This window comes from Anas platyrhynchos, chromosome 21 (assembly GCF_047663525.1).
Source record: "Anas platyrhynchos isolate ZD024472 breed Pekin duck chromosome 21, IASCAAS_PekinDuck_T2T, whole genome shotgun sequence".
NCBI classification, from domain to species: domain Eukaryota; kingdom Metazoa; phylum Chordata; class Aves; order Anseriformes; family Anatidae; genus Anas; species Anas platyrhynchos.
In genome coordinates this window covers 17,173,133-17,191,993 of record NC_092607.1, presented here as the reverse complement: position 1 = coordinate 17,191,993, position 18,861 = coordinate 17,173,133, and the positions used below count along the sequence as shown (strand labels likewise).

At 39.2% G+C, this 18,861-nt stretch overlaps 1 protein-coding gene across 8 annotated transcripts in view; it reads left to right on the top strand.

Moving 5' to 3' along the window:
• The window catches only part of RTEL1 (regulator of telomere elongation helicase 1), a 44,695-nt gene that overhangs the window by 21,071 nt on the left and 4,763 nt on the right, over window positions 1-18,861 (top strand). For 7 of the 8 annotated variants that reach the window (XR_005260439.2, XR_005260438.2, XM_072026632.1 and 4 more), the window contains exons 22-34: window positions 457-534; window positions 2,289-2,432; window positions 3,156-3,271; window positions 4,044-4,167; window positions 5,289-5,442; window positions 6,395-6,558; window positions 9,404-9,499; window positions 11,149-11,359; window positions 13,652-13,789; window positions 14,266-14,382; window positions 16,297-16,539; window positions 17,482-17,658; window positions 18,178-18,366. Coding sequence is in view for 6 of the 8 variants with exons in the window: in XM_072026632.1 (XP_071882733.1) it covers window positions 457-534; window positions 2,289-2,432; window positions 3,156-3,271; window positions 4,044-4,167; window positions 5,289-5,442; window positions 6,395-6,558; window positions 9,404-9,499; window positions 11,149-11,359; window positions 13,652-13,789; window positions 14,266-14,382; window positions 16,297-16,539; window positions 17,482-17,658; window positions 18,178-18,366 (1,951 nt within the window). In the remaining 2 variants the exon portion in view is untranslated. Of the gene's footprint in view, window positions 1-456; window positions 535-2,288; window positions 2,433-3,155; window positions 3,272-4,043; window positions 4,168-5,288; window positions 5,443-6,394; window positions 6,559-9,403; window positions 9,500-11,148; window positions 11,360-13,651; window positions 13,790-14,265; window positions 14,383-16,296; window positions 16,540-17,481; window positions 17,659-18,120; window positions 18,367-18,861 lie in introns of those variants that run through there. The other variant, XM_027473071.3, reaches the window with a different exon arrangement.

Genomic DNA, 18,861 nt, shown 5'->3' with positions numbered 1-18,861 from the left:
TGCATTACATAACTGTAATGTTTCCACAAGCTATTATGATATTTAAATACCTTCTCTATCATGTGCTTAGGTGCTAACTGCATGTTCCTAGAATAAAATCAAAATGCTCCAAGAGCTTCTTTGAACTATATTTTTTCTATTCATCTTTCCTTTACTCTTTCACCTAGTTGTGCAAGGTAGAGTCTTCCTTTGAAATCCAGTGATGTGTAACAGCAGCAAACATGCACATTTATTGAGTAATTGACGTAGTAGAAAGCTGTCACTTCAGTAGCTGGCATCTTTGGTTTGTGGACCATTTCTTCCCACCTTGTCATGCTTTGGGTGTTTATTAATTTGTGCAGTTAATTAATTGTATTTTACATCTTGGTGGACAAGTCAAGTTTACCTAGTACAGGTTTCTATTTAGGCAGATGCAAATGTTAATACCATTTTTACTTAAACTAGTTTATCTTTTAGGTAATGGATGCATACTATGATAAAATTGTCTGTCCTAAGTCCAACGGAGCTGCTTTTCTTGCAGTATGTCGCGGAAAGGTAATGTAAATGAGTATTTATTTTATCTGAGATCAGATTATGTAGTGGACATGATGTCATTTGGGATTTAAGAAGAACATTTGCATTGTGTGACTAGTTATACGTGGAAAAAAAAAAAAAAAAAAAAAAAACAAGAAGAAAAATGGGATGCCCTGAAGCCTTTTCAAATTTATGCCATTAGACTTATGTTTTATTTCCTGTTCTTATCAAAGGGATACACCTCTGAGTTCTTTAAGGGGAATGAGCATCACAATACATTTCCTGTTGGCTGCTCACAGCAAACTTGACTCATCGGATGAGAACAAGAGTTTAGGAAGAGGATTAAAAGAAAAAACTGCAGTCAATCATGTTATAACAACATTGCTGAAAACTAAAAAGTATTGCTCAGTTTTCAAGATGGAATTTTTAGTGTGTTCAGGTCCCCATGGACTATTTGGTGACCTTTCATTTATGATTAACAGTGTTGATAAGTTGATCTATGATACCAGTGGAAATATTAGCCAAGTCATGAATTACTCCTAGAGTCTTTTTGCTGCTGCCTGCTGTCTACCAAAAGAAACTTGAGTCAACATCTTTTGAACCTTCAGTCCTTTTCGTCAAAGCAGTTGTTGGATCAGTTCAGAAAAGCTATTGTTCTTTTTGGCTGGGACTCTAGTAAATGGTCTCTATTGTCCTTCCAACAATACTGTGTCACCCTCAGAGGAATGGAGTCTTTGGAGAGATCATGCTTTTCAGTAGTGCACTGTTTTGTTTATTGTAAACAGAGAGTTAATAGTATGACTTCAAAATTGGAAATATCTGGGAAGATAAACCAAAAGAGCCGTGTTGTCAAAAGCTACCGAAAACTAGCTCCCTTCTCAGCCATTACTTCAGGGTTCCCTTTGATATGGTTGCTCAGCTTCTATGTTGACAGTCGGTTTTAGCTAACATTTTCTGTTCTCGCTTTCCTGAAAGAAACCTAGAAAACCAGTCCAGGAGATTCTAGGACAGTTGCTCTAGTTTTTTTAGTAGTTTAGGGAATGTGATAAAATTGATAGCTCCAGGTGGATGACAGTGATGCTGTGCTTTCTCTTCTTGTTGATTGTGCTGGTTTAAGCAGACTAGAGTTGGTCGTTCTACCCCATCCATCTGTGATACCACACTCTACCACAGCTGTTTATGCAGCATGGTAAATGAGATGGGAAAATGATTCAGCTGAAGAACAAACCAACTTTTTTTCCCCAAAATTATTTTTGTCTGTTCAACTCTGATTTTGTTCACTGGTTTGGCAGCATAGCATGAGACATAAGCATGCACAAGGCCATGAGTGACGACAACTCCTTGTACAGATGTAAGCAGCACATCTGGTGAATATGAAATTAGAATCTGGTGTTTTCTGAGCAGATTTCTGGTAACTTTCCATTACTGCTTTGAAATGATTCTGTTCATTTTTAATGTCAAAGAAGGTTAACCATGTTCTTATTCCATCTTGTTAACAACTCAGGGTATGGAATGTTTAAACAGAATCTTCTGAATAGGGCTGTTCTACTTATCCAGGAATAAGACATTCCTTAATGGTATTGGCAGAAGTATAATTCAGGGCTTCCTAGAGGATAAAGCCAAGTTTAAAGTCCTGGTAATAAAAGCAAAAAATCTGGTTGATGTATTGCACTTGGCTAGGAATCTAATATAATGGGAATAAAGGGCCTGTGACTGCTGAACATCTCTGAAATGTCAATTCAAATCCTGTTGGTAATTAAAAACACTCTTTTCAGGCCAGTGAAGGCTTGGACTTCGCAGACATAAATGGACGAGGAGTCATCATTACTGGGCTTCCATTTCCTCCTTGTATGGAGCCCAGAGTTGTTTTAAAGATGCAGTTCCTGGATGAAATGAAAAGAAGCTGTGTGGGTGCACAGGTAATAGTGGGCAGTTCTTAACTGTTGGCTACATGTAGGTTTGTTGTGTCTTTCTTTCTCCCTCTGTGGAACTTGGCTTTTCTTATCCTCCCAGCCTTGTGGGACCATGAATATCAAAACAGTCAGACAACGCTGGGAGTCTGTCACAAGCATATTCACATTTTTCTGATAATGTTAAGGGTTCCAAATTCTGTCTCCACTGACATGGTTGCAATCAAATACAGGCTTCAAAAACTGGTGTAATTAAAATTTCAGTTGAAGTCTTTGCGTGTGTGTCATCCGTGCAGCTTTCTGAGGGAATTGTTTCACCTAGAAAGAGGGTGGGCAAGAAAAAATGCTTGTGCTGTCTGGTTTGTTTGTGGGTTAATTTTTTTTGGTATTGCTTCAGGCATAAGAATGAATGGCATTATAAATTTAGTATATTATCCTGCAAGATACCTCTTAGGTATTAAATAATATGGTCAGTCTATTGTAGTACAAAAGCTCTCAGTGCATCACATTCTAAATATATCCTGGAGCTGTATATTACTAGTAGGGTCTTCTGTGTCCCGTAAGCCAGGTGTGATGTTTGAGGCAAAGTATTTGGCTTTCCCAGGCTTTTAGAGGTTGCTCGGAAGATCTTACTGATATTTTTTTAGTGATTTAGAAGGAAATAATAACTGTACATCATGGAGAATGTTTCACCTGGTAAATAATGTTAATTCTTTTTCCCACCTATTGCAGTATTTATCTGGGCGTGAGTGGTACAATCAGCAAGCTTCCCGGGCTGTTAATCAGGCTATCGGCAGGGTCATCAGACATCGCCAGGACTATGGTGCTATTTTCCTGTGTGACCACAGGTGAAACCTTGGTTCTGGAATATAAATGTGTCAATATCTTTGTAACCCAAAATGTGTTTGTATATTGTATGTAAATGTGCTGAGGTTACTGTTAGGAGAAGGCTACTGTTCATAAGTGGTTGAATGATTTTATTTAATGGGTAAGATGATTATTTTCTTAAAGCAGTTCAATTATTTATCTTCTGCTCCCAAAATATACTGTCTTGGAGCTGCAGAAAGAGTTTAACGGTATTACTGCAAAACAAGCTAACTTGCTGAATTTGTTTGTAAGTCTTTTAAAAGAAAAAAAACAAAATTAACATGGCAAGAGTTAGATTTTCACCCCATGTTACTGGAAATCGTGTGATTGCCACTTAAGTTTTACATTTTCTCCGTCTCTCATTTGAGAAGGCAGATACCAAAACTGCAGTTTTGGAGAGGAGGAGGAGGAAAATATGGAAAGATTATATTGCTGAAACAATTCTTCAATTGATAGCCTTCAGCGTTGAGGCCTGACAGGGAATACTGAGCATATCACAGTTCAGTACTGTGCAGTACTTGCATGGTTAAAGACTTCATGGGCAAAAGATACAAACTGGGTCATTGCATAGTATCTGGTATCAACAAAGCCCTTTTCTCCTGAGTGCAGACATCATTCCATTATATTTACTTCACTATTGCAATCCCTTTTGTCTTGCTACTCCTCTCTTGCCCTTTTGGACCATGATCTTGAATTTGTTTAATTCATTTAGGCCATCTGGCAAACAATTCTCTCCTTTTCTAATCCTACCAGGTTCACAACCAGCGATGTAAGAGGCAAGCTGCCTTCATGGGTCCGCCCTTATGTGAATGTTTATGACAACTTCGGGCATGCAGTCAGAAGTGTCTCCACGTTCTTCCGTGTTGCTCAAGAAATTGCAAGTATCTTTAAACAAAAATAATAATAATGGATTTATTGGTAATGTTGGAAACTGGGAATTCTAAGACATGAGATATGTGAAGGAGTCACTTGTTACTGCTAAGCAACCTTTCTTTGGGGCATCGTCTTGCATTGGAAGCTTTACGGGAAGGGAGGTATCCGTTATCTTCCTCCAAGAATGAGCTGTGACAGGATATGTGGTCATGCTGTGCAACTCCTCAGGTTAGATCACAAAAAAAACTTCCTTTTCCAGTCCCTCCTGAATAAACAGTGCCTTCACTGGATGGCATACAAATACCAAAACTGATTTTAGCATCAAAAAAAAAAATTTGTCTTCTGGGAGAAGGCATATATGTGAAAGAGTTAAGGGTTTGACAACCCTTAAATTTAGATCTAAGCTGACTGGTGTAAAGAGTGAGACAAACCTAGCAGTTATTACACTTCATCGCTGGCTCATCTTAACTATTATGATTTCTCCCTTAGCATTAAGAAGCTCTCCTTCTCAGTAGTAGTTCCTTGATATAAATAGCAATCCTTGTAAAAGACTTTCTAATGCACTGGAGAAAGGCATAGCCAGAAATGGGCTGGAAGCCAGAAAAGGGAATTCTTTGTTCTCTAAATGGAGACTAAGACTAAAATAAACATATAAATTTTCACAACAGACTTGGATTATTTCCTGGAAGATGCTTTAGCCAAATGAAATGTTATTCAAAATAATAAATTACAGATTAAGGATTTTGGATGAGTTGATCTTCTCTGATCATAAACAGGAGTTTTGTGGTACATAAAAACGACAACCCAATGTGCGTTGCCAGAAGGGGCCGTGTTGCAGGAGTAGTGTTAAGAAGCAATTGTTCTTCAACAGTGGCACAACCCCTTTTCTGTTACAAGTCACTTAGCACTAAGCCTGCTTGCTATTCTTCATCTGTGTGTGTCACCTTATAGTTATTTGAGCCTGTCATCAAAAACACGTCAACCAGCATGCTTAAAAAGTCTTGACAGCAAGATTATTGGGAAAAAAGAGATGCCTTCAGGTTGTTGCTGAGATTTTGGGTTGCAAAGGAAGTGGTGTGAAAAAGTAGATTTTGCCCGTTGTAACATTTTGTAAACTGCTTGCAGATGCCCCCACCCCAGCCACAATGCCTTTCTGGCTCTGCTGATTTTCGCAATGAAAATGATTTGGCACCATCTACTTCATCAGAGCAGATCCTCTCCCTGGCAAAAGCCAAAAATTTGGATGACCATGTTCCCAGTTTGAAGAGGAAAAGAATAGGTAGGTTTGGGTCCTCACAAATGCACTTTGTTGTTGTTGCCTTAAGACAAACAGAAGAAAAAAGAAAAGGAGGAGCAAGGGGCTAAAAACTGGAATGGAAGACAAAGCAAGGAAGGCTCAAAGACCAATGTATGAGTCTGATCAGAAGGGATATAGCGTGGCATTAGGAAACAGGAGAACCTATTGCAACTACAGAGCAGGAAGGCTGATGTGCCCTGAGTAGGCGTCCTGCAGAAGAGGAATTTATTGGAGTATCATAGATACTTTTAAAAATAAAAACTGGAAAACTGTTCTGACTAACACTGACTTTCACACGACCTTCCAACCTGTTGTTTAAATGACTCTCACACAGCTAAGAAAATAGAAAGAGGGTGTTGGCCTTGAAGGAAAACAGTGTTTCAAAATATGTGGTAAGCTAATGCAAAATAATAGTCTTTCTTGTATCAGATATTTGTTCAGAATGTTCCACTCTGTTTTGTTCCCTGTTTCTGAACAGAACAATGAAGTTGTTTTTAAACCCGTGGTTCCAAAACAGTTATGACTGTGAGATTGAGTGTGAGATTTCACATTACGTCCAAGCCAAATATGACGGCAGACTGTCATTGAAAAGGAGTTACCTTGGCCACCACCTTTTTCTCCCTCAATTTCCAACAGTGCACCTATGCTTCTTCCCATAAGTTGAATCCATGTATTGTGCAGTTGCAGAGCAAGTCAGATGAACTCGCTGAACAATTTACCTTTCACACAACTGGTAGACCCATCTCCAAATATAAGCTGGAATATGTTATAGGGGGGAAAAAAGCTGCTTTCCTTCTTTCAGCATGGGTTTTCAGTTGCACTGATTAGCTGTAACACCAAACTCTGGATTGCTACATAAGATTTGGAGGCATTGTTACATCAAAGACAATGTCAGAGATAACATGAAAAAGTTTTTGTCATCTGTGTTATGCAGTAATGCCAGTAAGTGGAGATGGAGCATCTAGCCTGTGTATGGAATATGAAGAAAAACTGTTCTCACCTAGAAAACAACGTCTTGGGCTCTTGGATGCCTTGGAGCGCAACGAGAAGAGCAGTGAAGCTGCAGAGGAGGAATGTGGCTTGCCAGGAGAGGAAGAGGTAATGACCATGCTGTAACAAAATACTTAATTATAAGTAAAAATTGTAGGCTCTAAAGCAAAATGGATTTGGTATTAACGTAAGTACCAGTTCAACCCTCTTTTAAGAAAAACTCAATATAATCAGCACTAGAAACTGCAAGTTCTTATAATTAAACTTAATCAGTTTCATTGCCGCATTCAACTGGAGGGCCAACAAGTGCACACTTGTACTGTGCTCCATAACTGCTGACCGTTTAGATCCCTGGAAGTTAACCATGCTCTCGGAAGAGTAAAGAGCCTTCAAAGAGGTTGGTAAATATGCAGGTCCACCTGGGTGGAATCTGTGTCAGTACTTGATGTCTGACCAGATACTGAACTGAAAAAAATAAAAGAGCGTGTGTTTTTGTATGAGTACTTGTACTTTCAGATGACAATCTCTTATATGTCTCAGAAAATTAATATTTCAGACTTGTGGAGTTTCTTTTCAAAATGAGAAATCTATTACTGCATCAAGATCAAGAAAACATCTGCACTGTTTGATTTCTTTCCTCTTGGATTGGGGTTTCTGATACATCACCATCCTGAGCTGTGTTCTTGCTTTCTCAAAAGTCCTTGTTTGCAGTTGTTGTGGTAGCTCTGTATTGCCTGACTACTATCAGCGTAGTTAACTGCTGCCTTGTACACTTGGTTTGGCTAATGACGGGGTTTAGACTCCAGAAATGTCTAGATCAGCATACCTAAGCAGTTTGCTTCAGGGAAAGTGTAGGGTCTAAGGAATATCTAAAAAGCCCTAAGGGATGTGTTCAAAACAAAGTGGGGATGTGCAAGCTTTGAGAAACAGGAACAGAGAACATTTACTTGTGTGCAGCTGATGAGAAATCAGATTCATCACCCATGGGCAGCCTAGGCGTGACATGGTATGGACACCTGAACTTATTCTTTGGAAAGCCTGACACATCTCTAGGGTCACTCAGATCCAGTATCCTATTAACACAGCTGTACTGTTTATGGTCTAGTTCAGGATTTCCTCAAGTCAGATAAACTGATGGTCCTAATGGCCTGACAGTGAGTCAGCTCGTGTCTGCCTTCTGATACTGCATTACTACTCAGCTGTGACTTGCAGAAGACCGAGGGGTCATCCTGTGCTGCACCTAAATTGATAACCACTGGCACCAGAAATCTGGGGTGTGTCGTGCTGATTTGATGCCTCTGAGGGAGCCAGATTTCATTCTACAAGTCTTGTGTTGAGCTGATTTTAGTAACCACTGGATTTGGACTGATAACATGGCTGGTGTTCTTTCGTATCTTTATTCGCCACCCATCGTAGAGACTGTATTACCATTTTTTTCCTTTATCAAGGTTATGCTGTATCCTTAAGTATGGAAATCAAGCTGCTATCATTCTGAAACAATTTCCTGGAGGGGGAAAATACCCTCTAAGAAAACAAGCCTTTGTAATCTCAAATCAAAATACCAGAAATAGTCTCTGATTCCATTCAAAGAACAATTCGACAGTTTCCTTTGACCAGTTTCCCTTCTGATATATGCCTCATGGAAGCGGTATTTCTTCTGCATCGTACTACTAACGATGCAGCCTGTGTGTAGTCTGGGATTAAAAAGATGTCTCTGGGCCTTTTTGTGACTTACTGCATGTATCATGCATGGCTGACTTGCAGCTTGCATTCCAGTTCTTCATTCTGTTACGTGACACTTAAAATATATTTAAATGTGAGCGTCCCCTGATCAGCTTTGTCTGGAGTTCATTATCCTTGCAGTGTTATGAGTGCACTGAAGGCTGTATTTCTGAGTATCAGCAACTTGCTCTACAGACTGTCAAATCTGAGGTTGCTGGCTGACTTAGGGCTTTGTTTGTTTTTGTTGGTTTAGGTGTGTTTAATTTAGTTTGTCTCCAAAGCTTTATGATCTCAATAGACATTTAGAAGCCACAGTAGAGTACGGGAATACTATTCTATAGGAATACTGTTGTGTTTCACTGGTTTCTCTTGCAAATGAACAATGAACACTATTCTGTAAATGCACTGATGGTCACGTACTCACTAAGAAATTGTTTTACTGGGCAAGAGCAAAGAAATAAATCAACTTGATACTACCTGCTTTCTCAACAGGTATGGAGAAACCAACTGGCAGTATGGGGCTATCCCACAGCTTTATCTGTTGCTCAGATGAATGCTTTTAATGTGGTTGATACCGGCTTGTGCTAGTACTGGGGAGACTGCCATTAAGCAATTCCACTCCTCTTGCTTATGCCCGCTCATCTTTTAGAGCCTTGTATATACCAATATTCCTTGTCACTGCAGTACAAGTGCAATTATTTGTTGCTGGGAATGGGGAGCACTAAGAATTGGTCAAACCACAAGTGTTTTTAATACTACCTTATCCCATCTGCCCTGATATTGTTTACAAGACTGCTTAGGCTTCTTTTCTTAGTATCCCAGGAACCCTGACACAGGGTTTCTTCAGAAGAGAAGTACTTCCAGGCAGGAAAATGAAGGGGCATGTGAGGCATCAGGAACACACAGCTATGTGTACACTGCCAGGCCCACCCTGAAACAGCTAGCCTTAAGTCCAGTTTTGCTTCATTAGGAATCTGCACCCTCAAGACCAGCTTTTTTTTTTTTTAATTTGCTCTCTTTTGGTCCCTCTTGCTGAAGCATCCAGTGTATGATTGCTTTCCAGAGAGAGGTAAGTGTCCCAGGCTCTGTTGCAATAATTTAGGTTGATTTGTTTCACTTTTGAATGGTGTTACAGGCTGAGTTAACAAGCTTTAGTGCTAGAAATGGCTAAATTAAGTGGGTAATAACTTTAAAAAGCAATTTTGTGAATTTTCTTTTTTAATCTCTGCAGGCCCAGCGTCTGTCAACACTCTCCCTACAGTATGAGAAGAGGTTAACAGATGAGCAAAAAGGAGGAAGGAAGAAAATAAAGCTAGTCAGCAATCCAGTATGTATTTTCATGTGTCTGTGCCATCCTTTTGATCTGCAGAATGCTGTAATTTGAACTGCAAATTTCCAGGCAGACAGATGACTGATGTAGACTGACACTGATTCCAAAACAATTATGTTTTTTCTCCAAATTGTAAATATTCATCAGCGCACATCTGAAATCTGTTTGTCATGCGCTTTCTCAAATCTGGACGTCACAGGTCCAATCAATCACAGGTTCAGGTAGGGTTAGTAGGTGAAAAGAATTGCTCTGACTGTGACTACCTTGCAAACATCACCTCCCATTGACCTGGTGTGGTGGGTAGTTCGTTCTTTTTTTATAGATGTTGGAACCTCAAAGAGTATAACTGTCCCATTTTGTTTGGGTAAGTGATTACATAGTAACAGGACCTGTGGTGGGTCATTGTTGTGCATTATGCTTGCAGCTGTGCATTATTGTGCATTGTCTCCAAAGAGGATTGAGACACCATGGTAAACTCATGATGCATCGTGTTGTCTGAGAGCCATGATAAATTCGTGAGGATTCCCTGGGTGATTGTGGATGCCAGTAGTTGTCCAAGGTACTGTCCTAACTGGGTGCGCTCTCTCTGTCAAAGAGGCTATCAGTCACTTGGCATCCAACACTCATAAAAGTATTCACAGATCCCGAGGCTGATGGTATCCAAGGTGTGAGAAAGGAAACACCTTCGCAGAAGATTGTTTGCAGTTTGTTGCTATCTGATGTCATGATGAATCAGCCTAGCCCTCAAGGTTGCAGTACATCTCGTTTCTCTTAATAAGGCTTCTCCTAAGAATAGAATTGTGAAATGAGTCTTGGCTGCCTTCTCTAGGAAACATTCCTCCGAAGCAGTCAATTTTGTCAGTGGAGTAGGTGTGTAACAGCATTCCTTTTCATTCCCTCATGGAAAAATGTTCACAGTTGTTAGAGGGACTGATGTTTTACAAATAGGTAGGGTAATCATCTGGGGAAAATAATACACTCGTGCCTCAGAGGATTGCCCCAATGAGATTTCTTTTGGGCTGATGCGTGTCAAGGGTCATGGGTGTATATGTTCAAACCGTGTAAGCACGTTATGATGCAGTCTCTTTCATAAAGAAGGGTTTGTTTTGAATCTCTTTCAAGTCCCTGCAGCTTGTTATTGTAGAACAAAAATGTTTCCCAATACTAGACAGCAATCTAGCTTGCATGTGTTTATAGTGTCTTAAAGAAATTTTTAGAGGAACAGAAATAAGTAAACACCTTCCATTTTTTGAATCTCGTGCTTTGTATAGCCAGAGATTTACGTTTTTTGGTTAATTCTGCTCTTAGAGGAGGCAGGCCCTGTTAGATTTGTATTACTTCTGTGGCACTGAAGCTTTTTTTTTTTTTTTTTTTTTTAAGGGAATGCCACATGGATAGATGCTTTTTTGGACGACTACAAATATTTTATTAGACACAGTAGTATATTAGTTGAAAGCATTGCATTGTTCTATGTGTAGTCCAAGGCACACAGTTATTACTTCATGTTTAAGATGTCTTCTGCCTCCCTAAATTATCAAATGTTTAAAGAATCTTGTGGAATGTAAATTTGTTGCTTCTGTCTGAATTCGTGTGAGAGTACTTTCTCTTGTCATCACGTCTACTGAAAAATCTTCCCATCTTTGCAGGAACCTGGTAAGATAGCAGACCCAACTGAGCCAAAGAAAGCCAGAGCTACGTCGTACATTGCAACAGTGAAGCAGACCCTAAGCCAACAAAGCTATGATCTCTTCTCTAAGGCTCTTCAGCACTACAAGAAGACAGATGACTTCAATGCTATGTTGTCTCAAATGACTTCCCTTTTTATTGAGGATGAAAAAAAACACATCTTGTTACGAGGTATGACAAGTTCCCTAGTTAGTAAGTTTATATGACATGACCTTTGTCTTCCAAATAGACTCGTGCATTTCATGAGTAACCATTTTACTTTTGAAGTACACATCAATTAGGGCAATAACCATTAGCATTCATCACTTTATATTCTCAGAACAAACAAAAAATACACTCTCGATCTAATTATTATGACTTAGTTTGCATACTGAGAGGCTTGAAATAAAAAATATATATTCAATGGAAGCTTATGCTAGTTTTGAACTTTGCCTAAAAGAAGGATAGTTTAATCCCTGTGATTTGGAAGGGAAGGAGGTAAGATGAAGTTTTGTCTTGAAGGTCGTCAGGAGTTGGCTGTACACATTCAGAAGGGTTCAGTGTTAAAGCTGTAATTAAGTAATCAGGATATCTAGAGAAGTCTTCTATTAAATAATGATGAGTATAAGTGATCTGGACAAGCACGGATAGTTTACAGGTTTACCTAGTATTTTCCTGGCTTCTAATGTCTGGCCTTTCAATACCTCATGGGGGCTTACAGGAGAACTGGGGAGTGGCTCTTTATCAGGGACCGTAGTTACAGGACAAGGAGTAATGTCTTTAAACTAAAAGGGGGTAGGTTTAGATTAGATATAAGGATGAAATTCTTTACTCCAAGGGCATTGAGGTACTGGAACAAGTTGCCCAGATGTGGATGCCCCTTCTCTGGAAGTGTTCAAGGCTAGGTTAGGTGGGGCTTTGAGCTACCAGATCAAGTGGGAGGTGTCCTTGTCCTTGGCAGGGGGTTGGAATTAGGTGATATTTAAGGTCCCTTCCAACCCAAGCTATTCCGTGATGACTGAATTGACAGGAACTAGACTTCCACCAACATTTATTCTAGTTTAACAGAGTGTTTCCTCTGTGAATTTTCATTTCCCTCTCAATGTTATCAAATTGAGAATGATCAGCTTTTGAGTAGAGGAGGGAAGTGGAGTATGGCTGTTCAGGTTTTGAGAAAACAAGATGGAAAGTCTTTATGGAGTGAAGCTGGAAACTCGATGCGTTTACTGACTGAAAGTCAACTACCCCCTTAATGTTTCTTTTTCAGTAGATGATGCTTCATAAGAATAGTGCATATATTGCAATAGGAAAGTGAAACGCTGAAGAAGACTTTACTTGTAGTGACCTGCAATGTCTTAGCAACCCATGCAAGATTAGCGTATTTACTGAGGACCACCTTTGAGTGTTGCTTATGTCCTAAAATAAGTGATGAAATCTGTCATTCTGCTGTGTTCAGGATAATTTAGCTATCTGGCTTATTTGAATCCTTCTGCTGGTACATTAGAAATAATTTCGATCTGTGGAAATGCAGAAAGAAATGGAGCTCTGTGAAAGTCAAAAGGAATAATGGAAGTTTTCTGTACATCCTCTTGCTTAATGAGTCTGACAGAACTTTCCTGAATTTTCCCTCATTCATTTGTTTCTGTGGTTTTGTTTTGAATGGTAGGGACTTTTTTTGTTTGGTTTTTAAAAAGTATTTTAAAATAAAACATCTGATTCCGGCTCTCTTGCTTCTACTTTACAGAAAGTTTCCTTATAACAGCACGGTAAGATTTGAGTGTAAATTATTTACTCATCTTGTAATTAGCAAGGAAGCAGGAGAGGACAGTGAGAAGAGATCTGAAACAATCATTGATTGTTTGCTGTGCATAGAAGCAAATGGACAGGTTTTTCTGTGACTTTGTTCATCTTTAAAAAAATAAAATAGTTACTCATCTTGTAAATTATTTAAGGCTAACTTTTAAGGTTAAGAAATGAGAAGCTAAATACAAGCTCTTAGTGCTAACAGTGGCCACAATCTGTTTCCCAATTTGCCTGTCTTACTAGTCAAGCTTTCAAAAGTTTTAGGCACGTGAAATCTAAAGTTCATTTGACTTGCAGTGAGGTTTAGGCTTTTGGCTAGTAAGCGTTTTACAGTGGAGCAGGGTGACGTATGTCAGCTATTTTTTGCTACCTGCCTAGCAGACACTTTGACCCCACAGCTTATGAGGTAATTTATGACATTTTACAGCAATTACCTGTTTCACTGAAAAGTAACCTACTTCCATTTTACATTGGAAAAATTAATTACCTACTGCTTCTTTGGATGATTGCACTATAATTGACCTCTATGTGCTTTTTAACTGTGCTGATTTGTTATTTGGCTACACTTTATTTTCTTGGTACCTAACCCAGGAGTCCTACTGTCATAAATTTCTGTAGCATTTGTTACCTGTTGTAGATTTACTTCCTTTTTTTTTTTCCTCTCCCTCTCTCTAATGGAAGAATTTTACCAGTTTGTTCGACCTCAACATAAAAAACAGTTTGATGAAGCATGTTGCAATCTGACTGGAGTGGGCTGTGGCTACAAACCTGAACACAGCCTCCTGCAGGAAGAGAGAGAGAGACTGGCAAAGAAAATAGGTGAGGAGCTTGATTCGGTGCTGTGCAGTTGTATCCTTTGATGGGCCTTGTCCAGCCACGGAGCAAGATGCATCTACTACATAGATACGCAAGGGTGGAAAGCAATTTTGATGAATCAAAATTTGAGCTCAGTCTGCTCTGCATGATCCTCTTGCCCACCTTCCTGTGAGCATATACAGATGCCTGAGCTTTAGTTACTGCATAGTTAGTAACAATGCCATCTCATTTCAAAAGGGCTTTTGACAGATCATTTTAGATCTTGAATCTAGTCTGTGGGTTTCAAAACTTTGTGAAATTTTTGAAATCCTGAAACATTAAGGTGCTAAAAAAGCAGGGTGTTGGCTCATCTCCTCTTAGCAAAGAAATGCGTCAACATCCCCTAGTGTTTTCAGCACAAAGTAATGTACTTTGAAACACATTGTTCTATTTTCATTCTTCCCTAAATTCACTGTTAACATACTGGCTTGATTTAACAGAAGGAAAAAAGAGTCAGCAGAAAACAACATTCTCAAAGGACTCATACACGCAGCTGAACCCTGGACTCCACTTGAACCAGGGAGGATTTCACTTGACAACAGGACTGACTAGTGCAGGTACACTTCATGTTAAATAACATGCACTGCCTTGGTATCGTGTTTTTATGTTTTATATTGTAAATTCCTTAAATTCTGTTGGGAACCAGTGTTTCCTGTGTTCACAAAGTATAGTGGCTCTTAGTCTGCAGATAGAAATTATGGTAATTGAGAGCTTTCAGCAAGGATTGTGCAAAACAAACACAAAAGCTCATAAGTTAAATTAAGGTGAACATGAAAGAAACCGACTAAAACCAGAAACTTGCACGAGAGACTGACCTGGCATATCTCAGTGAGGGAAAGGGCGCTTTGTCATGAGACTGCTGGGGGTTTCCTGTTTGTCCAGAGTTTGTGAATGAGAGTCATTTAAGGAATGTAATTTTAGCTGAGGTCAATGTGAATCCAGGTATGAAGGAAGAAACAGTTCCTGCTTTGTTATCAGTAATGTGTACACTCCTCATATGGACAATCTTTTTTCTGCAGAAATGGAGATTAGCAAACATATTCTCACAGTTGCACATAATCTCTGCATGTATCCCTCTAATCTTGTACTGTCCAGTATTTACCTTTGAAGTCAAAGGCTCAGTTCTCATTTGATTATAGATCTTCCTAAGAACAGCTGGGAATTTTTTGTATTTCTCATAAGGAAATGAGTAGGATAGCTGGACAGCTTAGATGTCTTTCTTTAGAGAATGAAGAATAATCAAAGCCTAATCCTTTCTTTTTAGAATAAATAAGTAAATAAATTTAAAAAAACACAACGTTTCCTGGCAGGCTTTAAAAGCTTTTCATGTATGAAGCCATGTTGTTTCTTCTGATTTATTTCCTTGTTTTGCTTTTGAATTTTCAGAACGCTTGCATGAAATAGGGCCTTTGTGCTTTTTTTTCCCTGAGGTCTGTGAGATTGATTTTTCCCAGAAATTTGTGTAATTGAAAAAATAAACGTAATTGAAAAAATAACAGTAATAAATGTATGTCCTATTTCTATGATTCACTCCTTAAGTGGGGTATGCTACTGTGAGAAGCTACAGATTATAAAATTCACGCCCGTGTTTTTCCCCTTTCCAGGAATGTAACTAAGTCCATCTTTAAAAAGTTCATTATCTGTTGAGAAGAATCAATATTTAAATACCAGATGATGTGATTGGTTAATTTAAATTAGTTTCTTATAATACATTTTATCCGTATGTACATGCCTTTACATATATGCATATATGTGAAACAGAACTTTTTCAAAACTAAGACATATCAGAATCCAAGGACTGACACTTGGAACAGAAGTCAACTTGGAGTTTAGCAGGGTGTTCTTAGCTGCACATATCTTCTCTTTTACTCCTACATTGCTCACGTGCTATCTCTTTTACTACAATTTTAGATTGGTTAATCTATTTTGACATTATGCTTTCCTGTTGGGGGGGAGGGAGGAAAGGGCATCTTTTCTCCTTTTAGTAATAGGAGGTGAGAAATCTATTCCTAAAGGCTGCTGTCAAGTTTACTTGCCCTTGTGCCAGACCATCTGTTGAAAATGCTCCTACTCCTTTGAAGCGTAGCACAAAACATGGTTTGTTGCTGACCTCCAAGAACAGCATCCTCTGTGGTTTTTTTCTCATCCAAAGTGACTATCTGGCATATTTCTCCATCTCAAAGATCCAGAAACTCCCAAATACACCAAAAGGGTTCCCAAGAATTAATTTGCCCAGTTGCTGTTGCCAGGAGCAAGTCTTGGCTCTGCCTAAGTTCAGGTTGGAAGGGGGGGCATTTGACTACGCAAGCAGTGCTGACTTCACTACATTGGAGTAATTCAGGAAACCCCTCTAGAACTCCCCTCTGGAGTAATTCAGGAAAAGATAAATTGATAGGAGAGAAATCAAGGCTCACCTGTTTGCCTCTGTTCCTCCCCCAAGCCCTACTCATCTTGTCTTCTTTGTTTCTCAGGGGATAATGCTGGTCAAGCTCCAAGTAAAGATCCTGAGAAAGCTTCAGGCTCTAGGAAAGATCACCTCCAGGTCCTCAGGACTACCTATCTCAACGATGTGAAAAAGACTTTGGACAAAAGCACTTTCAGCCATTTCTATGAAGCGCTGTTAACTTACAAGAAGACAGACGACTATGATGCTATGATACCAGTGATAGCAGCCCTCACCACTGAGAGGCCAGAAGACTTTCATCTCCTACGAAGTAAGGGTTATTTTAAAGCCATTATTATTTAGTTGAAAATAACATATAGGTGCTATGAGCTCCTGTGAGCAATAATCTTTCACTGTTCATAGCTAGTTTGCAAATAATAGGCTCTATGCTGGCCTTGATTGCTTTGATTGGGGCCTCTCTTACTGTGCTATGTAACACCTCGGTTTCACCTTCTCCCCTGCCTCTGCTGTGAACTGCTCTGTGGGAAATAATGCATACAGCATATTCTGGGAAACACTGGTAGAGCTTTATTTATTTGTGCGAAGTATCTCTTCAGGGTCAGTGGGATATTGTTGTCTTAATGTCTCAAAATTTTTAGAAAACCACGTTTTTCTGTTGTGTTAACTAATCGGATCACTCCTGACAGTGAAGAGAAAGAGGGGAAATGAACTGTGTGACACTGTGAGTCATAATCTCCCCCTGAGTATTCTTACAAACAGAGAGTCAGTGTCCTTACTGAACAGATGTTTTGACTGGAGAGGGCTTTATGGTGGAACTGTGTGCTTGGCAATAAATTGTAATTGGGATTTTTTTAGAATTTTTATATGTGGGTTGTGAATCCTTGTCAACCAAAGTAATGAGAAGTTTCCTTTTTGAGAACAGTTTTTCAGATATTACGTATGCTTGATTTTTGCTAGATCAGTTGTCAGCTGAAGGACCGGATCAGTTGTTTATGGTTAGCTGTAGAGGATGGAAAAATTTCTGGGTCAGTTGAGATTGTTTTCGATACCAAATGCTCACCTGTCTACTGGCAAGGAAAATCCTGTAATTATTAAAAAAAAAAAACTTCATCTTTTTGATATATTTTTTTCACAAACCTGAAGATACTCTAAGGAACAAGGGTGATATTGTTCAGCTTCCAAAGAATTGCCTCCAAAACAACAAGTCTTCCATGGCCAGGCATTTATGTTAACTGTACTTTCTTTTGGACAGGGTTTTACATGTTTGTGCGCCCTCATCACAAAGAGCAGTTCAAACAGATGTGTAAAGATTTGACTGGAACGGTCTGTGGTGGGAAAGAGAAGCAATTGCAACACACAGTGCAAGGTGAAAGCAGCCCTCCGAGTTTGGAGAAGTGGTGCACCAAGGCAGAAAACAGCCATGTACAAGGTAGGGCATGAACATTTCTCTGAAGTTTAGATTCTTATTTAGTTACTTTGATGGGTAGAGTCCAAAAACCTTAGCCGTGGGCTAGGGCCTTCTCACAGTAGGTATCTAAAGGAAGATCAAAGCAATTGGCCATGTCCAAATTACGTTTAAAAATAAAAGTATAAGGTAGAAGGCAACAAGAGATGGGGGGGCACAAGGAAACAAGAAGAAAATCAATTATTGTGCCATCTTCTTTAAGCTGTGAAATTGCTAATGACAGAAGGTAAAACTTCTGCACCTAAATTGGGAAGAGTGGATCAAGATCTACTGTGTCTAGGAATAATTTACCACGGAACTATTTCAGCGTAAAGAGACTTTTTCAGTAATGTTGTGTAATACCAGAAACTTCGGTTGCCAAGAAAAAAAAGTTTTGTTTTTCTACAATGAGAACTTACTGAACTTACTGCTAATTGTGTTTTGTAGAGCCTGTATGTTGTGTTCTGCGTTACGCTGTGTTGTATGCCATTGTTTTATGATCAGATGCAGCTGTTCCGAAGAGTGAGGTGCCAGAGAAAACTCAGAGAGAGATTGCCTCCTTCTGCTTTAACCAGGAAGATAAACTTGAATTGCCAAAGACTGAAGAAGATTCAAAAGAAACCAGTAATGTGAGAGCACCCACGTGCTCTGAAGTTGTACCTCTCTTTCCCCTAGAGATGGAACCAGAGTGTGGTAAGTATAGATGAGATTACCTAGATGCAGCTCCCTAATTCTCAGGAATTAGGTTAAGTTATAGGACTGAGAATTCTGCTGATGTTCCGTTAAATGAGGATTGTTTCATGCCTATATTTGCACAGGTGCAATAATGTTTTGTATGGTTTACTAAGAAGAATTTGTACTTTCTGCTACTTGCATCTCCTATATCAAAGTACTTTGCTGTCTTTATCACAATGATGTAATAGTTTCCCGAGAACTTAGAGATTTTTCTCAACAACTTCCTTGTAAAGCAAGGATGTAACCTCAGTTTCTAAATGGGGTTCTGAAGCACTGAGAGATTGAATGAGGTCATATGAAAGAAATAATGCAATAGGGCCATGTATTGCATTATTAACATACAGGAACCTCTTCATAAAACTCATGGTCATTGGCTTCTGGACAACACTGGAAGCACATGAGCATGAGAATTTCACAGGTGCTAACTGAAATTTAGTCATTTCTCCCCTCTCT